This window comes from Nomascus leucogenys, chromosome 2 (genome assembly GCF_006542625.1).
Source record: "Nomascus leucogenys isolate Asia chromosome 2, Asia_NLE_v1, whole genome shotgun sequence".
In the NCBI taxonomy this organism is placed as follows: domain Eukaryota; kingdom Metazoa; phylum Chordata; class Mammalia; order Primates; family Hylobatidae; genus Nomascus; species Nomascus leucogenys.
Genome location: NC_044382.1, coordinates 37363134 through 37385987, shown reverse-complemented (window position 1 = coordinate 37385987; position 22854 = coordinate 37363134). Strand labels below are relative to the sequence as shown.

Below are 22854 nucleotides of genomic sequence, written 5' to 3'. Positions count from 1 at the left end.
TGACATTTAGGCACATTTAAAGAAGTTTCTCCTTTTCATACATATATTGTAGAATGATTTCCTTGACAATAGACTAAAACTTAAGAAAATATCAAGTTAATTAGAAGGTTTTAAGTATTTGCTAGGAATGCAGTAACTGGTTAGGACTGTGGGCGCCGCTGTTCACTAATCTGGTAGATACAGGCAGTACATACACGTCAGGAGGAGGGAAAAAAAAGAAAAAAGAAAAAAGCTCTTGTGCCTCTTAGAACCTCCATAACCGCCAGATTGAAAACAGACTGTCCAAGACTGCCTAAATCCTACTTCTGGATGACTCTCCACTCAGAATTCTCCTGAAAATTGGGTTAATTTCAGCTCAGAAAAGCAGAAAGAATACCCTTGGTACTGGACTGGAAGAAAACTACGAAGTGAGAGAGCCATGAAGATTCAGAAAAAGCTGACTGGCTGCAGCAGGCTGATGCTTCTGTGTCTTTCTCTGGAGCTGCTGTTGGAAGCTGGGGCTGGGAATATTCACTACTCAGTGCCGGAAGAGTCAGACAAAGGTTCCTTCGTGGGCAACATCGCCAAGGACCTAGGGCTACAACCCCAGGAGCTGGCAGATCGCGGAGTCCGCATCGTCTCCAGAGGTAGGATGCCGCTTTTCGCTCTGAATCCTAGAAGTGGCAGCTTGATCACCGCGGGCAGGATAGACCGGGAGGAGCTCTGCGCTCAGAGCATGCCGTGTCTCGTGAGTTTTAATATCCTTGTTGAGGATAAAATGAAGCTTTTTCCTGTTGAAGTAGAAATAATTGATATTAATGACAACACTCCCCAATTCCAGTTAGAGGAACTGGAGTTTAAAATGAATGAAATAACCACTCCAGGTACCAGAATCTCATTGCCTTTTGGGCAAGACTTTGATGTGGGTATGAACTCACTCCAGAGCTACCAACTCAGCTCTAACCCTCATTTCTCCCTGGATGTGCAACAGGGAGCCCATGGGCCCCAACATCCAGAGATGGTGCTACAGAGTCCCTTAGACAGAGAAGAAGAAGCTGTCCACCACCTCATCCTCACAGCTTCTGATGGGGGTGAACCAGTCCGTTCAGGGACCCTCAGAATTTACATTCAGGTAGTGGATGCAAATGACAATCCTCCAGCATTTACTCAGGCACAATACCATATAAATGTCCCTGAAAACGTGCCGCTGGGTACTCAGCTGCTCATGGTAAATGCCACTGACCCTGATGAGGGAGCCAATGGGGAAGTAACGTACTCCTTTCACAATGTAGACCACAGAGTGGCCCAAATATTTCATTTAGATTCTTACACAGGAGAAATATCAAATAAAGAACCACTAGATTTCGAAGAATACAAAATTTATTCAATGGAAGTTCAAGCCCAGGATGGTGCGGGGCTCATGGCTAAAACTAAGGTACTGGTCAACGTTTTGGATGTAAATGATAATGCCCCAGAAGTGACCATCACCTCTGTCACCACTGCAGTTCCAGAAAACTTTCCTCCTGGGACCATAATTGCCCTTATCAGTGTGCATGACCAAGACTCGGGAGACAATGGCTACACCACATGTTTCATTCCTGGAAGTTTACCCTTTAAATTGGAAAAGTTAGTTGATAATTATTACCGTTTAGTGACTGAAAGAATACTGGACAGAGAACTTATCTCTGGGTACAACATCACAGTAACAGCAACAGACCAAGGAACTCCAGCTCTATCTACTGAAACTCACATTTCACTGCTAGTGACAGATATCAATGACAACTCCCCAGTCTTCCATCAGGACTCCTACTCTGCCTACATTCCCGAAAACAACCCCAGAGGAGCCTCCATCTTCTCTGTGAGGGCCCACGACTTGGACAGCAATGAGAATGCACAAATCACTTACTCCCTAATAGAGGACACTATCCAGGGGGCACCCCTATCTGCCTACCTCTCCATCAACTCCGACACTGGCGTCCTATATGCGCTGCGATCCTTCGACTATGAGCAGTTCCGGGACTTGCAACTGAAAGTGATGGCGCGGGACAGTGGGGATCCGCCCCTCAGCAGCAACGTGTCACTCAGCCTATTCGTGCTGGACCAGAACGACAACCCGCCCGAGATCCTGTACCCGGCCCTCCCCACAGATGGTTCCACCGGCGTGGAGCTGGCGCCCCGCTCCGCAGAGCCCGGCTACCTGGTGACCAAGGTGGTGGCGGTGGACAGAGACTCGGGCCAGAACGCCTGGCTGTCCTACCGCCTGCTCAAGGCCAGCGAGCCGGGGCTTTTCGCGGTGGGGCTGCACACAGGCGAGGTGCGCACGGCGCGAGCCCTGCTGGACAGAGACTCGCTCAAGCAGAGCCTCGTGGTGGCCGTCCAGGACCACGGCCAGCCCCCTCTCTCCGCCACTGTCACGCTCACCGTGGCCGTGGCTGACAGGATCCCCGACATCCTGGGCGACCTGGGCAGCCTCGAGCCCTCTGCCAAACCCAACGATTCGGACCTCACTCTGTACCTGGTGGTGGCGGTGGCCGCGGTCTCCTGCGTCTTCCTGGTCTTCGTCATCGTGTTGCTGGCGCACAGGCTGCGGCGTTGGCACAAGTCACGCCTGCTACAGGCTTCGGGAGGCGGCTTGGCGAGCATGCCCGGTTCGCACTTTGTGGGCATGGACGGGGTTCGGGCTTTCCTGCAGACCTATTCCCACGAGGTCTCCCTCACTGCGGACTCGCGGAAGAGCCACCTGATTTTCCCCCAGCCCAACTATGCGGACACGCTCATCAGCCAGGAGAGCTGTGAGAAAAAGGATTTTCTATCAGCACACCAGTCTTTACTAGAAGACAAAAAGGAACCATTTTCTCAGGTAAACTTTTGTGATGAATGTATAAGCTATCTAGAGAAAAATAATTCTTGATTTAACTTACTTGCGTTCACTCTTTACTACAGATAGTTCTTCTAACCCATGTATCTTTGTAGCTTTTTATTACGAGTCCTGCAAAATCACAATTAAGTGAGTCTACACGTTCATATGCAGGTATATTTATAATTGTTCTTGCATTGAAAAGGAGACTGTGATCATAATGTAGGTGGTTGGGTTGGAGGTATGCGTGAGATGCCTTCTCTGTTTGGAAAGAGCACTGCATTAGAAACAGGGCGATCTAGCTTCTAACATTTTCTTACTTGCCTCTGGGCTAAAGGGTTTGATTAGAAAAGGCTCACCAGTATTTAAATGACTAACACTATTTTCAAATTTTCTTGTTATAAGTACCTGCTTATCTACTCCTGAATTTAATGTAGATGTCATCTGTCAGGACACTGTGATATTTTATTTGGGGACATTTGAAGAGGTGAAGATTGTCTAAAGTAGTATTTTTAGTTGTGTTCATATAAATTATTGTTGAATATTTTAGCCCTTTATTCTATCTCTATTATCAGATTTTTTTGGTTTTGAGATGGGGCCTTGCTGGAGTGCAGTGGCATGATCATGGCTCACTGCAGCCACTACCTCCTGGGCTCAAGCGATCCTCCCACCTCAGCCTCCCAAAGTGCTGATATTACAGGTGTGAGCTGTGGTGCCTGTACTAAAGAATACATCTATTTAAGTAATTTATGAACAACAGAAAATTTATCATGCAACTTGAGAAATAGCTTTGAAGCCTCCTGACTTATACATTATACCTGTAATGAAATCAACTAACAAAAATCAAGTATATATCCTATTTTAATGTGTGTTAACTTTTCAGAAGAAAAAAACAGTATGGTCGGAGAGTAAGTTCATGCTTTGATGTATTTACTCTGCTCCAATAAAATACAGAGATACATAAAATATAAGAGGAAAGCAAAAGCAAAGTGGTGAGCTGGTCTAAAGCCATGTGAGTTATAGTCTTGGACTTAAAAGCAGAAATTGAAGGTTAGGAAACTGCCTCCAGCAATGTAATAGGGACAGAAGTTCTTCAGACTAGATAAATATCTGGACCAGGCTTACTGCCTGAATCCAAAATAAGCAATGAGACCCTTCAGCTGGTTAAAAAGGAAAAGAAAGATGCATTAACATGCTGCCTAGCTGGGTGCAGTGGCTCACGTCTGTATTTCCAACGATTTGAGAGGCTGAGGCGGAAAGATCCTTGGAGCCCTGGAGTTCAAGACAAGCCGGACACGGTGGCCTGCGACTGTAGTCCCAGCTACGCGGGGCGGGGCGGGGCGGGGAGGGGCGGGGCAGGGCGGGGCAGGGCGGGGCAGGGCGGGGCAGGTGCTGACGTGGGAGGATCCCTTGAGCCCAGGAAGTCACGGCTTCAGCGAACCGTGATCGTGCCACTGCACTCCAGCCTGGGCGGCAGAGCCACACCCTGTTAAATAAATAAATAAATAAATATAATAATAAAAGCTGCCTCCCAATTCCGGTGGTTATGGCTTTCTTCGTAAGCTGTGTAGACCAAGAGAGAGAGACAGACACAGATGCTGGATAGAGACAGCGAACACCAAGTATCTCATATGTGAGCTGTGGTATCCAGAATATCACTGCTGTGCATCATTAAAGCGTCATTAAGAGACCTATTTATGGCCTGGGACCTCAGGTCGGATAGAAACTATTTCAAAACCATTATAAATGAGCACTGAACCCAGGAGGGAAGGAGAGAGGGATATAGTGTAGAAGAGAAAAAAACAAACTAAAACTAAAAACAAACAGAGCTCTTCCACTAAAAATAAATATACAAACCAAAATTTCAAAACACACTTGTCTCATAGAATTTATTGTTGCTAGTGAGAAACTTTCCATCAACACACTGTTATTTTTTAAGGTAATCTCTGTTTTCTCTCTGATAACTATTGAAGACTTTCTCTCATTCTTGCTGTGTGTCTGTTGCATTTTTATTTTTATTTTTTGCTTGGACCAAGAGTATACTCTCAATTGATAACTAAGATATCTCAGTTCTGGACTTTCTCAGCTCTTATAATCATAATTTTTTTCCGTGTATATACAAGTGAGCTACATTTACCTATTAAAGGACAAATATTACAAAACTGGTTGATTTTTAAAATCCATATTCTAATAATACACATGCTTAAAAATACACTGAAACAGTGAAACTAAATATATATGTACACACACAAAAAAGAAAGCAGTCATGTTAATATTAATGTAACAACAAAGTCATATTTAAGGTAACAAACACAAATTGTGGTTTTAAACAATGAACTGACTATAGTTGTAAAAAGAACAGATGATCAAAAGGATATAAAAATATGAGCTTCTATTACCGAAAAATATAGCTTAGAAAATACCAGAATATTTTAACATAATTCCATAAGAAATAATAGACCCCGCAGGAAGAAAGTTAGTTAACATAAAGAAGATTTGAACAACATAATTATAAGCTTGATCTATTAGGATTCTAATAGATCCGTTCTACACACAACAAATATGGAATAGTCATCCTTGAGCAGACAATCTACAAATTTATTACCTACTCATTACAAAAAAGGGTTCAGCAAATTTCAAAGTACCAATAATATACTTGCCTTACAACACATACTTAAATCACAAAGCAAACATTTAAAAATAGAAAAGGGGAAAAAGTTTGGATATTTACATCTACACCCTTAAATAACTCTTGGATTTCAAAAATCACAATGACAATGAAAACTACTCAGAGAAAAAGGACTTAAATATTCTTTATTAAAAATTGTGAGATGCAGCTAAAACAAATTAGGAGTAAGTTTATAGACAAATGCAATAATTTTTTAAAAAGCAACAAAATTATTTAAAATACATGAATTTAGCTTGCCATTCAAGAAGTAAGATAAAAAACATATGAGTATATACTAAAATAAAATGATGGAAAAAATAACAAAGAGATACATTTTTGAAATGCAACCATGGAAGAATTCTGAGGATGAAGTAATGGAAGCAGACAACAAATGTAATAAAACCAGTGGGGAGAAAATGAAAATTCTGTCAAGTCTAACGTTAGGATTCATGTAAGAGAGCCAGGCACAATGGCACACCTATAATCCCAGGTACTGAGTAGGCTGAGGCAGTAGGATTGCTTGAGCCCAGGAGTTTGAATCCAGCCAGGGCAGTATAACAAGACTCAATCTCTATAAAACAAACAAACAAACAAAAAACACAAACACAAGCACAAAAATAAAAATAAAAAACAAAAGCAAAATATAGCATAGTAGCTCTACAAGAAAACATTGTGAGTTGGTATCAATTATTTCCAACACATTTTTCTTCAGTCTTCTAAGAAGAATGGATGAAAGTAAAAATGAGAAAATTTCAACAAGGAAGGAGCCAAAAGGCAAACAGATTAAAGTGTCATCAGAAATGGGCAATTCCACTTATACCACATACAAAAATTAATTCAAAATGGATCAAAGAAGCAATATTCAGAAGCAATAAAACCCTTTTAGTTGTTATGTTCAAGAACTAAAACTATACAACTCTTAGAAGAAAACAAGAGGAAGCCTTCATAACATTGATTTTTGGCAATGATTTCTTGGATATGCCACCAAAAGCACAAGCAACAAAAGAAAAAAATGGTATACTGGACTTTATCACAGTTAAAAACTATGTGCAGCAAAGAACAATATCAATAGAGTGAAAAGACAGCCCACAGAATGAGAGAAAATATTTCGAAATCGTGTATCTAAGAATGGATAACCAGAATAAAGAACTCCAACTCAACAACAAAGAATCCCAAACAATTGGATGTTAAAATGAGCAAAGGACTTGAATAGACATTTCAATATATCAATAGACTTGATATACAAATGGCTAACACCATATGAAAAGATGTTCAACATCACTAGTCATTAGGGAAATGCAAATCAAAACCATAATGAGATACTACTCCACATTCATTAGAATTGCTGTCATAAAAGAAAAGAAAAGAAGTGTTAACAAGAATATGGAGAAATTGGAATTCTTGTGCATTGCTGGTGAATATAAAATGATACAACTGCTGTGGAAAATGGTATGGTGATTCCTCAAAAATTTAAACATAGAATTACCATATAATCCAGCAATTCCACTCTGGTTGTTACCCAAAAGAAGTGGAAGTAGGGACTTCAACAGATATTTGTACACATATGTTTATGGCAGCATTAGTCACAATAGCTGAAAAGTGGAAGTAACCCAAGTGTCCATTGACAGATGAATGGGTAAATAAAAAGTGGTTCACACATACAATGGGCTATTATTCAGCCTTAAAAAGGAAGAGAATTCTGTTACATGCTACAATATGAACGAACTTCAAAGACATGATGTCAAGTGAAATAAACCTGTCATAAAATGACAAATACTGTATGATTCCTCATATATGAAGTTCCTAGATTAGTCAAATTCATAGAGAAAAAAGGCAGAATGGTAGTTGCCAGGGACTGGGCGAAAGGCAATGGGGAATTGCTATTTAATAAGTACAGAGTTTCAGTTGGGGACGATGAAAAAGTTCTGGAGGTGGATGGTGGTAATGGTCACACCAGAATGTAATTTGAATATACTTAATGTCACAGAATTGTATGCTTGACAATGGTCAAAATGGTAAAGATGAAACAGGAGTAAGAAGACATCCACTGCATTGTATTTTACACCCTTGGAAAATGAATATCAGAAAAAGAACTTGACAACTTCAAACAATTTTGAGTGACTGATTCCTATGTGGTGAAAAACCCCTTCCGGCTCTAGCTTTATCAAATAGACCTGCTTTCTGTTTCTGTAATGTTCCATGCTGTCTCTTACCTTCAAGCATTTGTTCAGAGGTTCTGGGACACTTCTTCAGCCTTTTACTTGATTCAATCCTACTTTTTAGGATGCAGCTTCAATCATGCCCTCAAAAAGACTTTTCTGACCCCAAATCTAGACTGGATACCCTTTCTAGGTATTCCTCCATCACCCAGTGTTTCTTACCTCGTATCACAGCAGTTACCATACTCTATTACACTCTCTTTACTTTATTATGTCCTCCTCCAACCTTCACACTTGAGACCAGGGCCTGTGTTTATCATGTTCACCATTTCTATCTCCAGCCGCAATCATGCAAAGTGGGAGGCACATGTACCCAATTGTCTGATGATTCAATAATTTAAAGGCAGATTTTGAAGGTAAATGCTAAGCTATCAACCACAAAAGTTCAAAATATATAACCTTAGAAGAAAACGTAGCTAACGTTTCTTAATTGATCTTACTGCTTCTGATTATACAATAAGAGATGGAAGATGTTTGGAGCAAGGGCAGTGGTGGCATTGATTAATGCCTTGAGCAGTCAATAATACTTTCCTAGCAACTATTATCAAGGTCATGTTCATTTACACCATTCTTATTAATCCTGATAAAAAAGATTCCTGTTTTGAAAGATCTAATTCTAGGGTATCTTAGAGCTGTAAGATTCTTTAAAGCACCTTGAAAGTCAACAGAGGCAAACAAACAAGAACTTAGGTTTTCCTGAGCAGGTGCAGAAATTATTTAGGCCTCTGAGCGTCGCTGTTGACCACCTAAGGAGTAAAAGGCAGCGAGACATCCAATCCAGCAATACGGCTCCCACAGCACAAGGGGCTGGAGGTTTGGCCCTAAAGCTTCAGGACACCAGAGAAATTCAGTTGAACAGCCCACCAGTTCTCTCCATAGGGACCTGGATCCCGTGAATGCTGGTCATCTCACACCCTGAGGAATAAAGATTGGAATCCGCACTGGATGCTGGAAGTTGACTCGGAGAAAACTGCGACAGGCGGGAAATGGCGGCTCTGCAGAAGTTGCCACACTGCAGAAAGCTGGTCCTGCTGTGCTTCCTTTTGGCGACCCTGTGGGAGGCCAGGGCCGGGCAGATTCGCTATTCTGTGCGGGAAGAGATCGACAGAGGCTCCTTCGTAGGCAACATCGCCAAGGACTTGGGTTTGGAGCCCCTGGCACTGGCAGAGCAGGGAGTCCGCATCGTTTCCCGAGGTAGGACCCAGCACTTTGCTCTGAACCCGCGAAGCGGCAGCTTGCTCACTGCGAACAGGATAGACCGGGAGGAGCTCTGCGCTCAGAGCGCACCCTGTCTGTTGAATTTTAACATTCTGCTGGAGGATAAATTGACTATTTATTCAGTAGAGGTGGAAATAACAGATATTAACGATAATGCCCCTCGCTTTGGAGTAGAGGAACTGGAGCTAAAAATCAGTGAAACCACTACGCCAGGATTCCGGATTCCTCTTAAGAATGCTCATGATGCAGACGTAGGTGAGAACGCCCTTCAGAAGTACGCACTCAACCCAAATGACCACTTCTCCCTGGACGTGCGAAGCGGAGCTGATGGGAACAAGTACCCAGAACTGGTGCTGGAGCTCGCTCTGGACCGCGAGGAAGAGGCTGTACACCACCTCCTTCTCGTGGCTTCTGATGGGGGTGACCCAGAGCTATCTGGCACCTCCCGCATCTGCGTGAAGGTCCTGGATGTGAACGACAACCCGCCTGTTTTTACACAGCCCGAGTACCGCATAAGCGTTCCAGAGAATACGCCCGTGGGCACCCGGATACTCACGGTGACCGCCACTGACGCAGATGAGGGCTACAACGCTCAAGTGGCATATTTTCTAGAGAAAAGCCCTGGAGAAACCTCAGAGGTATTTGAGCTTAAGTCAACATCTGGAGATCTGACAATCATAAAAGATCTAGATTATGAGGATGCTACATTCCATGAAATTGATATTGAAGCTCAGGATGGTCCGGGCCTTCTAACCAGAACGAAGGTTATCGTCACGGTTCTGGACGTGAATGACAATGCCCCAGAATTTTACATGACATCTGCTACTAGCTCAGTTTCTGAAGACTCTCCTCCAGGAACCATAATTGGGCTTTTTAATGTACATGATAGAGACTCTGGGCAGAACGCATTCACCACCTGTTCACTCCCGGAGAATCTTCCTTTTAAGTTAGAAAAGTCAGTAGACAATTACTACCGACTGGTTACAACCAGAGCCCTTGACAGGGAACAGTTTTCCTTTTACAACATCACTCTAATCGCTAAAGATGGAGGGAACCCCTCCCTGTCCACGGATGCTCACATTTTGCTCCAGGTGGCAGACATCAACGACAACGCGCCCGCCTTCTCCCGCACATCCTATTCCACCTACATTCCCGAAAACAACCCCAGAGGAGCCTCTATCTTCTCAGTGACGGCCCATGACCCCGACAGCAACGACAATGCTCATGTAACTTACTCTTTCGCGGAGGACACTGTTCACGGGGCACCCTTATCCTCTTACATCTCTATCAACTCCGACACTGGAGTACTCTATGCACTGCGCTCCTTTGATTACGAGCAATTGCGAGACTTGCAACTGTGGGTGATAGCGCGGGACAGCGGGAACCCTCCACTCAGTAGCAATGTATCATTAAGCCTGTTCGTGCTGGACCAGAACGACAATCTGCCCGAGATCTTGTACCCCGCCTTCCCTACAGACGGTTCCACTGGCGTGGAGCTGGCGCCCCGCTCCGCAGAGCCCGGCTACCTGGTGACCAAGGTGGTGGCGGTGGACAGAGACTCGGGCCAGAACGCCTGGCTGTCCTACCGCCTGCTCAAGGCCAGCGAGCCGGGACTCTTCTCGGTGGGTCTGCACACGGGCGAGGTGCGCACGGCGCGAGCCCTGCTGGACAGAGACGCACTCAAGCAGAGCCTCGTGGTGGCCGTCCAGGACCACGGCCAGCCCCCTCTCTCCGCCACTGTCACGCTCACCGTGGCCGTGGCCGACAGGATCCCCGACATCCTGGGCGACCTGGGCAACCTCGAGCCCTTAGCCAAGCCCGACGATTCAGACCTCACTCTGTACCTGGTGGTGGCGGTGGCCGTGGTCTCCTGCGTCTTCCTGGCCTTCGTCATCATGTTGCTGGTGCACAGGCTGCGGTGCTGGCACAAGTCACGCCTGCTGCAAGCTTCAGGAGGCAGCTTGACAGGCATGCAGAGCTCGCACTTTGTGGGCGTGGACGGGGTTCGGGCTTTCCTGCAGACCTATTCCCACGAGGTCTCCCTCATTGCGGACTCGCGGAAGAGTCACCTGATCTTCCCCCAGCCCAACTATGCTGACACGCTCATCAGCCAGGAGAGCTGTGAGAAAAAGGATTTTTTATCAGCACCTCAATCTCTACCCGAAGATGAAAGAGAAGAAACGTTTTCTCAGGTAATCTATCTTTTCACAACATACGTACTAGCTAGTTTGCTGAAGTAATTCACTTACTTGTTTACTATATCTATTTTGTTCCCCATATTTCCGTGAGGGTAGGGTCAAGTTTGAGGAAGTGAGTCTTGGTGAAGTATTTCTTGGTAGGTCTTAGTGTTCACAGGCTGTAAGAGGAAGAAGAGACATGAGAATCGTTGTGCAATGAATGTAAACAAGGAGTTAATACATAAGATTATCCAAAGAGCACTGCATTAGTAACTAGGGTGTCTGGTTTCTGATACTTTCTTCTCCATCCCTGGGCAAATCATCTCATCCACTCGGATCAACAATTTTTTCTTTGTTAAAAATATAAAGATTGGAGTTTATGTTTACTCAAGTCCTTTCTTCTTTTAAATTCTGACTCTTACTTTATATTTGAATCTGTATATAAACAGTGAGACATCTTAGTTGGCTAGTTCTTTCTCATTCAGTCTTAATATATTTGTTTCAGTTTGGCAGCAAAATTGTTTTCCTTAACTTGCATGTCCTTCCCTGTTAAAAATGTGGAAATTTAGAAATATACATTCCTTACAGTGTTTCAGGAAGGTATGTCATATTATTTTGGCTTAGTTTAAAAAATCACGTTAGCCTCTAGGCTATATGCTTCTTGAAGAAGTCACTGACTTATCATCTGCTCTATAATAAAGCTGTAGAGTAGTAATGAACAGACTTCTCCCTTTTTTTATCTTTCTCATACGTGGGAACCATACTGCCTTTTAATCTTTAAAATAATATATATCCTCAATATAGTTTTGCTTAAAGAAAAGATACAAAAGATTCATATCATACAATTGCCCAGAACCATCTTCTTTATACATCTCTCTTCTCAAGGTTTCTACTCACAGCAGCTGCTAGAAATGTTCCCAATCCCTCACCCAATCCCAGTGCCCCTCTGATCAATTTTCTTTTCCCATTCCTCTTCCTATGTTGGCTTTTAGTATGTTGGTTATGTATTTAATAACAGAGAATAATAAGCACACTAATGTTCTATGTAACTGGCATCATTTTTTATTTTTATTTGGAAATTATCATGTACCAATTGAGCCTTTTGTTGAGTGATACCGTATCTCTCAAAGTGCTGTGATTCTTTCTGTTGCATTTGATAAAGAAAAAATTTTCTGAGACAACGTGTTGTTTTGGTTACTATTACATAATTCTCTATGAGTAAAATTGGAACTCGCTGTGGAATAATATGTCATAATATCTTTACTTGTAAGTGAATAATAAAGTACAAACAGGAAAATTAAAGCAAAGTTATTTTAGTGTGTGTAGTAACTACACAAGAATAAATGCCTTATGCATAGATATGTAATGCATCATGATTGAAATGACAAATATATTGTATTTATATTTCTGTGCTTGGAAACTTATGGGGAAAGAGATTCTGGAACACAAAAGCTTATTTCTACTAGTTTCAGTTGTGGGTTTTTAAAAAACATCCTTACAGTCTAGATTTAAACAAAGCAAACTTCTTTCAGTACCCTGAAGGTCTGTGATTTCTCTCTCACATCTAGGCATTGTCATGCTGTTCTTTCCCACATCCAGGCCTTTTCACTGATCCACTCCTCTCATGTTTCCTGGGAAAGCCTTTGCTAACATTAAAGGCCCAATTGAAGGCGCCCCTAACCCCCTTGGCTTCTCCCATTATGGTAATTATCTCAGTACACTGCAATTCCCTGTTTGTCTTTATATCCTTATAATCTCTGCGAAGGAAGCTACTGTGTCTATATTGTTCACCTTAAATCCCCAAACATATTGTCTGACACCTAATTATGTGTTTGTTTAATGATATTAAATAACAACAAATATCGAAACTAAGTTATCAGGTCACCAAGAACATACTTAAAGAAATATAATGTATAAATGTGGCTGATATTTCTGTGTGTTTCTTTTCTTTTTTTCCTTGTCTCAGCTCTTAGAGAGTTAAGAGTATAGAGAGGGAAAGGTGAAAGAGGAGGTGGATATCTTATCAAATAACCCTGATAAATGTAGTAAGTATAACAATAAACACATTATCAAGGTTCAGTGGTGGAAGAACAAGTGGTGGTCACGTCTTTTAATAGTTGTGTTGGTCCTTAGGGCCAGTTCTTTGTTACTGTGTGTTTCTTAAACTGAACAATTCAAAACAGTTAACTCCACTATGTTTGAAGCAATATTGGTGGCATTAAGGTTAGCGCATGGATTCCCAAGAAAGATAACTTGAGGTCACACTGTTTAACATATATCAATTCAATTATGTTCAATCAACACTAGTCCTCGTATCTCTGACAAGAAGGATTTCAGGTCTTGGATAATTCAAAAATAATAATCTGTGTTTGTCTGAGAGGATGCAGTAAACGGTTAAGCCTCTTAGTGTCGCTGTTTACCACTCAAGAAGGAGAACGCAGCTGAGAACTAGTCCACCATTTCCTCGCTCCTAAAATGCAAAGAACCAGCAAATCAGACTCAGAAGATCCGGGGCGGCTGCCAACCTCACCTCTTAGTCAACCAGCTGTTTGACCTGTGGATTAAGCCCGTAAAAGACTTCGTTTCTTGAGAAAATAAGACTGGAGTCCGTCGTGGGAAACTGGAACCGAATTCAGAGAAAGCGATTCACCGAAAAGGAAATGACCAGTTGCCTGAGTTTCCGAAATGGCAGAGGACTGGCCCTGCTGTGCGCGCTCCTGGGGACGCTGTGCCAAACAGGTTCCGGTCAGATCCGCTACTCGGTGTCTGAGGAGCTAGATAAAGGTTCCTTCGTGGGCAACATCGCTAACAACCTGGGGCTAGAGCCCCGGGAGCTGGCGGAGCGCGGAGTCCGCATCGTCTCCAGAGGTAGGATGCAGCTTTTCTCTCTAAATCCGCGAAGCGGCAGCTTGGTCACCGCGGAGAGGATAGACCGGGAGGAGCTCTGCGCTCAGATCCCGCTGTGTCTGGTAAAATTTAACATCCTGGTTGAGGATAAATTGAAACTTTTTGAAGTAGAAATAGAAATTAAAGATATTAATGATAATGCTCCCAATTTCCCAACAGAGGAATTGGAAATAAAAATTGGTGAACTAACGGTTCCTGGAACCCGATTTCCACTTAAAACTGCTTTTGATCCAGATGTAGGCATGAACTCCCTGCAGAACTACAAGCTTGGCCCCAGTGACTACTTCTCCCTGGCTGTGAATAGCGTCTCTGAGGGGGCCAAGTATCCAGAGCTGGTGCTGGAGCGGGCCCTGGACCGTGAGAAAAAAGAAATTCACCGGCTTGTCCTGGTTGCCTCTGATGGTGGAGACCCTGTCCACTCTGGCAACTTGCACATCCAAGTGATAGTCCTGGATGCAAATGACAACCCACCAATGTTTACTCAGCCTGAGTACCGTGTAAGTGTTTGGGAGAACGTGCCTGTGGGTACCCGGCTGCTCACGGTGAATGCCACTGACCCTGATGAGGGATTCAACGCTCAAGTGTCTTATATTCTAGATAAAATGCCTGGGAAAATCGCTGAGATTTTCCATCTTAACTCAGTGAGTGGAGAAGTATCAATATTAAAAAGTCTAGATTATGAGGATGCCATGTTCTATGAAATTAAAATTGAAGCACAGGATGGACCAGGTCTTCTTTCAAGAGCCAAGATTCTAGTCACGGTTCTGGATGTGAATGACAATGCTCCAGAAATTACAATCACGTCACTCACAGGCTCAGTCCCAGAAGAGGGCACCGTTGGAAGAGAAATTGCTCTTATCGACGTGCATGACCGAGATTCTGGGCTGAATGGGCAGGTTGAAGTTTTTGTCCTGGGAAATCTGCCATTTAAGTTAGAAAAATCAATAGATCAGTATTACTGCTTAGTGACGGCCGCCTCCCTGGACCGCGAACAAATATCAGAATATAACATTAGTCTGAGAGCCTCAGATGGGGGAAGCCCGCCACTGTCCACAGAAACTCACATCACCCTGCATGTGACTGACATCAATGACAACCCACCCACCTTCCCTCATTTATCCTACTCCGCCTACATTCCAGAAAACAACCCCAGAGGAGCCTCCATCTTCTCAGTGACCGCCCAGGACCCAGATAGCAACAACAACGCCCGCATCACTTATGCATTGACCGAGGATACCCTCCAGGGGGCGCCCCTGTCCTCCTACGTCTCCATCAACTCCAACACTGGCGTCCTATACGCGCTGCGATCCTTCGACTACGAGCAATTTAGAGACTTGAAGCTACTGGTGACAGCCAGCGACAGCGGGAACCCTCCACTCAGCAGCAACGTGTCGCTGAACCTGTTCGTGCTGGATCAGAACGACAACGCGCCCGAGATCCTGTACCCCGACCTCCCCACAGACGGTTCCACTGGCGTGGAGCTGGCGCCCCGCTCCGCAGAGCCCGGCTACCTAGTGACCAAGGTGGTGGCGGTGGACAGAGACTCGGGCCAGAACGCCTGGCTGTCCTACCGCCTGCTCAAGGCCAGCGAGCCGGGACTCTTCTCGGTGGGTCTGCACACGGGCGAGGTGCGCACGGCGCGAGCCCTGCTGGACAGAGACTCGCTCAAGCAGAGCCTCGTGGTGGCCGTCCAGGACCACGGCCAGCCCCCTCTGTCCGCCACTGTCACGCTCACCGTGGCCGTGGCAGACAGGATCCCCGACATCCTGGCCGATCTGGGCAGCCTCGAGCCCTCCGCCAAACCCAACGATTCAGACCTCACTCTGTACCTGGTGGTGGCGGTGGCCGCGGTCTCCTCCGTCTTCCTGGCCTTCGTCATCGTGCTGCTGGCGCTCAGGCTGCGGCGCTGGCACAAGTCACGCCTGCTACAGGCTTCGGGAGGCGGCTTGGCGAGCATGCCCGGTTCGCACTTTGTGGGCGTGGACGGGGTTCGGGCTTTCCTGCAGACCTATTCCCACGAGGTCTCCCTCACTGCGGACTCGCGGAAGAGCCACCTGATTTTCCCCCAGCCCAACTATGCGGACACGCTCATCAGCCAGGAGAGCTGTGAGAAAAGCGAACCTCTTCTGATAACTCAGGATTTACTTGAAATGAAAGGAGATTCCAACCTACTTCAGGTGAGTTTATTTCTTTGAATATTATGAAGAACAGATATGAGAATGTGGTTATTATAAAGCTTTAACACATATGTATTTGAGAAATAAAGCCATGAGGTTGTCATTAGTCCTTTGACTAAATATTTGTCCCCATTTCTTTCTGGGCCTATGGTAGCACTGCACTCCCTGGTCTGGTTATGGTTGAGTGGGCTTAGGGAAAAAATAATACATCGTGAGTGGAAGTAAAGTGTCACTTCCTAGAGGAATCTGCCACTGTGAGAATTTTCAGATCTCTAAGTTACTATTTGAAATTGTGACTGCTCCTTCTACCTGGGTCCTTGAGTAACTATGATGACAGAAACACAACACTGGTCTGTATACCTGTGATAAATAGGCCTTTTTCATTTTAAATCCCTGTGCTTTGGAGTTTGTCATTCCAACCTATATAGCTTATCCTGATACATACAAGTAAAAATACATATGAATAGAAGATATTTTATGTGCCCATGAAATTTAATTATGTTTGACTCCTTCCAAGACAGATGACACTCTTTTTTTCTCCTTCCTTCCTTCCTTCCTTCCTCCCTCTCTTTCCTCCTTCCTTCCTTCCTTCCTTCCTTCCTCTCTCTCTTTTTCTCTTTCTTTCTCTCTCTCTTTCTTTCTTTCTTTCTTTCTTTCTTTCTTTCTTTCTTTCTTTCTTTCTTCTTTCTTTCTTTCTTTCTTTCTTTCCTGACGGGGTCTTACTCTGTCTGGAGTGCAGTGGCATGATCACGGCTCACTGCAGCCTTGACCTCCCAGACTCAAGTGATCCTCCCACCTCAGCCTCCTGAGTAGCTGAGACTACAGGCACGAGCCACCCTCCCAGCTAATTTGTTTCTGTTTTTGTAGAGATAGGGCAATTGCTATGTTTCCCAGGCTGGTCTGAAATTCCTGAGCTCAAGTGATCTGCCTACATCAGCCTCCCAAAGTACTGCAATTAGAGGCATGAGCCACCATGCCTGGTCTTATTCTTTTCATCTCAATAACACAAAAATTGGAGAATAAAAATGTAGAGGCTGGGTGCGGTGGCTCATGCTGTAATCCCAGCACTTTGGGAGGCTGAGGCAGGTGGATCACTTGAAGTCAGGAGTTCAAGAACACCCTGGCCAACATGATGAAACCCTGTCTGTACTAAAAATACAAAAATTAGCCAGGCATGCTGGTGGGCGCCTGTAATCCAAGCTACTCAGGAAGCTGAGGCAGGAGAATTGCTTAAACTCAGGAGGCAGAAGTTGCAGTGTGCCAAAATTGGGCCACTGCACTCCAGCCGGGGCAATAGAGAGAGACTGCATCTCAAAAAAAAAAAAATAGTAGAGGCTGGTCAAATGGTTTTACCTATAGTGCCTGTCATATATGCCTAAAGTATATGCTTACGTGTGTATTCATATTGATTTCAACATTTTGCCTGAGGGTGTAAAGTTCACCTAGCTAAACTATTATGAGCCTTGGAGTGATATTTCTTGCCCTTGAGAAGGACATTAAAAACATGTAAAGGAATATATCTCAGCCTCTGCGGGAGATTTCCAGACAATCTCTTCCAACAATGGAATAGAAGTCCCTTCCTTTGTCATGTTCTACAACTTTCTTGAGCCAGAAATTGTTGGCTTATTCTGCAATTTATGAAATTATTTTCACTCATGAAACCATATGAGAGTCATCCAAAATTAGACCAAAATATGTTTTATTAGAACTCAAACAAAAGAATAGATTCCTCCCTCAATATATTAGGAAAAGGCACATTTAAATGTATGAGACAACAGGGCCAGAACACAAAAGCTGTAAGCAGAGTAAGGTGTATTCTCACTCAAACATGGAAATACATCACAGAATTTAAAAGGCCCATAGCCAGGGGAGGACTTCTGAGCCTAGGACTTCGAGACCTACTTGGGCAACATAGCATGACCCTGTCTCAAAAGAAAAAGGCATGTAACTTTTAGCATATCATTTTTAGAAAAAAAAAATGTTTATAGTATCAGTATCACTTTCCCTGTAAGGAGAAAAAAAATTAATTAGCTAGTGTCAGGGGAAATTTGGATGCTCAAAGAGAATTTCTAAGAATTCTATATGAAACATAGCCTACATATGTGTCATGAAAATACACTGAGAATATGGAACCCATACAATTCCACCTACTTGTACAGATAATGGAAGATCTCAGACATCCCATTTTCACTAAAATGGATTTATTTTTATTTTGTTGAAGAACGGGCAAGAATCCATTACAGGAGAAAGGGAGGAGAAGTTCATAATAAAAGGAATGGAAAGTATAAAGGCATGATGCAAGGAAACAAGTGAAAAGGTATCTTAAGAAAACAGATAACAGGCTGTTTCGACTGGAGTATGAGTATGGGTGAGCACTGCAAAATAGTAGAATAAATTGTTGAGTTGGATCTCATTTGGTAATGCATTTGAAATAAAGGGATTTGCTTTGAACCAAGACTGGTTCTAAGCCTGGAACTACAGAATAAGTTCCAAAATTGGGTGTCTAAGAACTCTGAATACCTCTCCAATATTTACCAGTGGTCAAGTCAAACTCGTTTTGCTCATTAATGGTATAAGTCAGCTGGAGCTGAGAATTGGCATTATAGAGAATGTTTTTGAGACAGACTCTTGCTCTGTCACCCAGGATGGACTTCAGTGGCATGATCTCAACTCACTGCAACCTCTGCCTCCTGAGTTAAGTGATTCTGCTGCCTCAACCTCCCGAGTAGCTGGGGTTACAGGCACCCGCCACCATGCCCAGCTAATTTTTATTTTTTTAGTAGAGACGGCTTGCACCATGTTGGACAGGCTGGTCTCAAACTCCTGACCTCATGTGTTCTTCCCACCTTGGCCTCCCAAAGTGCTGGGATCACAGGTCACTGCACCCAGCCTAGAGTATTTCATATACATTCATATAAAAAAGAAGCACTGGTTTCATAAAACAAATGTACATTATATGAGATTCCCCTTCATAAAAGCATGTATGTGTACCCCAATACTAAATTGGCCCCTTTAACAAAATATCAGACTTTGCCCTACTTAACTGGAAAGATTACCTATATTTTATAAAGAAGAGAAACATATTAACATAATCATAAGGCTGTGATTTCATCTTTTTTGCAAAAACTATCTTTGAAAAGTATTATTGAATTGATAACATATATATGGAGAGATTTAAAATACTAGATAAGGGAACTGATTCCGATGAATTTACAGAAAGGTAGGTATTTTAGTCCACTAAAAATATAAATAAAAATTATCAATTCACTTATTTGGATACAGCAGTCATGCCAGAGTTTGTAAATATGGTGAAATCACTGAAGATTTTTTTTGCCCCCAAAACTGAAAAAAATGGCAGTGTACCTTGTGAATTTTTTTAAATGAAAAAAGAATACGAAATGATGAAGACCCTTATTTGATGATGACAAACTAGAAAATTGAAATGTAAAGGGGAAAATGTGAGTATTTGGTTCCTTCCAGCAAATTAAAGACAGGGTGCATAGATTCAAGAGGTTGTGCTTTGAGGATAAATAGCTAGGCACTGTGCAGTTTTCCAAGACAACCTCTGGGCGCCGCTGTCGACCAAAAGGAAGTGAAGGCTTCTCAATTCTGCAGGAGCGTCAGGCAGGAGGCCTTCCTGCTTTGTCCGGTGCACTGAGCACAGACGCTGCTCCTGTTCACCCTCGAGCGCCTAACTAATAAGTCCTAAGCTCAGATCACAGAAGTCCAGGGAGCTGCCATTGCTTTTTAGAAAACATCCCAGAGGAAAGAAGCTCCGCGGAGAGTTCCTGAAATGCAGAGAGCCAGAGAAGCCGAAGTGATGAAAAGTCAGGTACTGTTTCCCTTCCTGCTGTCTTTGTTCTGCGGGGCCATCTCCCAGCAGATCCGATACACGATTCCAGAGGAGCTAGCCAACGGCTCACGGGTGGGGAACCTTGCCAAGGATCTGGGGCTCAGTGTCCGGGAGTTGCCAACTCGAAATCTGCGGGTTAGTGCAGAGGATTATTTCAACGTTAGTTTGGAGAGCGGGGATTTGTTAGTGAACGGTAGGATAGATCGAGAGAAGATTTGCGGAAGGAAACTTGTGTGTGCACTAGAATTCGAAACGGTCGCTGAAAACCCAATGAATGTTTTCCACGTGGTTGTTGTAATCCAAGATATTAATGACAATGCACCACGTTTCGTTGCAAAAGGCATTGACTTAGAAATTTGTGAGTCAGCCTTACCCGGGGTAAAATTCTCTCTGGATTCTGCGCAAGATGCAGATGTGGAAGGCAATTCACTGAAGTTATACACCATCAACCCCAATCAATACTTCTCTCTGTCAACGAAGGAAAGTCCTGATGGAAGTAAATATCCGGAATTACTGCTGGAAAAACCTCTAGACAGGGAACATCAGAGCTCTCATCGCTTAATCCTGACTGCCATGGACGGCGGGGACCCGCCTCTAAGCGGCACCACCCATATCTGGATCCGAGTCACCGATGCCAATGATAATGCTCCCGTGTTTAGCCAGGAGGTATACAGGGTTAGCCTCCAAGAAAACGTACCGTGGGGAACCTCCGTGCTGCGGGTGCTGGCCACAGACCAGGATGAGGGCATTAATGCAGAGATCACCTATGCCTTCCTCAATTCCCCAATAAGTACCAGCCTCTTCAATCTCAATCCAAATACCGGCGACATCACAACCAATGGCACATTGGATTTTGAAGAGACAAGTAGATATGTGTTGGGCGTGGAAGCCAAGGATGGAGGAGTACACACAGCTCACTGTAATGTTCAAATAGAAATTGTTGATGAGAATGACAATGCCCCAGAGGTGACATTCATGTCCTTCTCTAACCAGATTCCAGAGGATTCAGACCTTGGAACTGTAATAGCCCTCATAAAAGTGCGAGACAAGGATTCTGGGCAAAATGGCATGGTGACGTGCTATATTCAGGAAGAAGTTCCGTTCAAATTAGAATCCACCTCGAAGAATTACTACAAGCTGGTGATTGGTGGAGCCCTAAACCGGGAGCAGACAGCAGACTACAACGTCACAATCATAGCCACCGACAAGGGCAAACCATCCCTTTCCTCCAGGACAAGCATCACCCTGCACGTCTCCGACATCAACGACAATGCACCTGTTTTCCATCAGGCCTCCTATGTAGTCCACGTGGCTGAGAACAACCCACCTGGCACCTCTATCGCACAAGTAAGCGCCTCCGACCCGGATTTGGGACCCAACGGCAGCGTCTCCTACTCTATCCTGGCCAGTGACCTGGAGCCACGGGAGCTGTTGTCCTACGTGTCCGTGAGCCCGCAGAGCGGGGTGGTGTTCGCGCAGCGCGCCTTCGACCACGAGCAGCTGCGCGCCTTCGAGCTCACGCTGCAGGCCAGGGACCAGGGCTTCCCCGCGCTCAGCGCTAACGTGAGCCTGCGCGTGTTAGTGGGCGACCTCAATGACAATGCGCCACGGGTGCTGTACCCCGCCCTGGGGCCTGATGGCTCTGCCCTCTTCGATATGGTGCCACGCGCCGCAGAGCCCGGCTACCTGGTGACCAAGGTGGTGGCGGTGGACGCAGACTCAGGACACAACGCTTGGCTCTCCTACCACGTGCTGCAGGCCAGCGAGCCCGGGCTCTTCAGCCTGGGGCTGCGCACGGGTGAGGTGCGCACAGCGCGTGCCTTGGGCGACAGGGACGCGGCCCGCCAGCGCCTGCTGGTCGCTGTGCGTGATGGAGGACGGCCGCCACTCTCCGCTACCGCCACGCTGCACCTAATCTTCGCGGATAGCCTGCAAGAGGTATTGCCAGACCTCAGCGACCGCCCTGAGCCCTCTGACCCCCAGACGGAACTGCAGTTTTACCTGGTGGTGGCCTTGGCCTTGATCTCAGTGCTCTTTCTCCTCGCGGTGATTCTAGCGATCGCCCTGCGCCTGCGACGTTCCTCCAGCCTCGACACTGAGGGCTGCTTTCAAACGGGTCTCAGCTCCAAGTCTGGGCCCGGGGTTCCTCCCAACCACAGCGAGGGGACTTTGCCCTATTCTTACAATCTATGTGTTGCCTCTCATTCTGCAAAGACAGAGTTTAATTTTCTCAACCTGACACCGGAAATGGCTCCCCCTCAGGATCTGCTGTGTGATGATCCTTCTATGGTTGTATGTGCCAGTAATGAAGATCACAAAATCGCTTATGACCCTTCTTTGTCTTCGCACGTGAGTTTCTGCAAATCTAGTTAAATTTTATATATTGCGGCCGGGCGCGGTGGCTCAAGCCTGTAATCCCAGCCCTTAACCAGGCTGAGGCAGATGATCACTTGAGGTCAGGAGTTTGAGACCAGCATAGCCAAGATGGTAAAACCCTGTCTACTAAAACTACAAAAATTAGTTGGGTGTGGTGGCACACGCCTGTAGTCCCAGTTACTCAGGAAGCTGAGACAGGAGGATCGCTTGAGCCCGGGAGGTGGAGATTGTAGTGAGCCAAGAGTGTGCCACTGCACTCCAGCCTGGGTGATGGGAGGGAAACTCTGTCTAAAAAAACAAACAAAAATTATATATTGCATTTTCTTCTCATTGGTGTGTAAGTAATTTTGATTTTCTTTCATTGTTCTAGTGATGGTATCTACTGGGGGAGGGGGTACTAGATAGATGGAGATTGCTTTCTTG

The 22854-nt window shown here is 44.7% G+C and overlaps 1 protein-coding gene across 4 annotated transcripts in view; it reads left to right on the top strand.

The window, feature by feature from the left end:
• The first annotated feature begins 84 nt into the window (after positions 1–84).
• The window catches only part of LOC100590761 (protocadherin gamma-C4), a 181074-nt gene continuing 158304 nt past the window's right edge, over positions 85–22854 (top strand). The window contains exon 1 of one of the 4 annotated variants that reach the window (XM_012504808.2): positions 85–2839. In XM_012504808.2, coding sequence (XP_012360262.2) covers positions 419–2839 — 2421 coding nt within the window. In that variant the 5' untranslated portion in view covers positions 85–418. Of the gene's footprint in view, positions 2840–8463; positions 11134–13512; positions 16203–19841; positions 22405–22854 lie in introns of those variants that run through there. The other 3 variants (XM_012504806.2, XM_012504805.2, XM_012504812.2) reach the window with 3 other exon arrangements.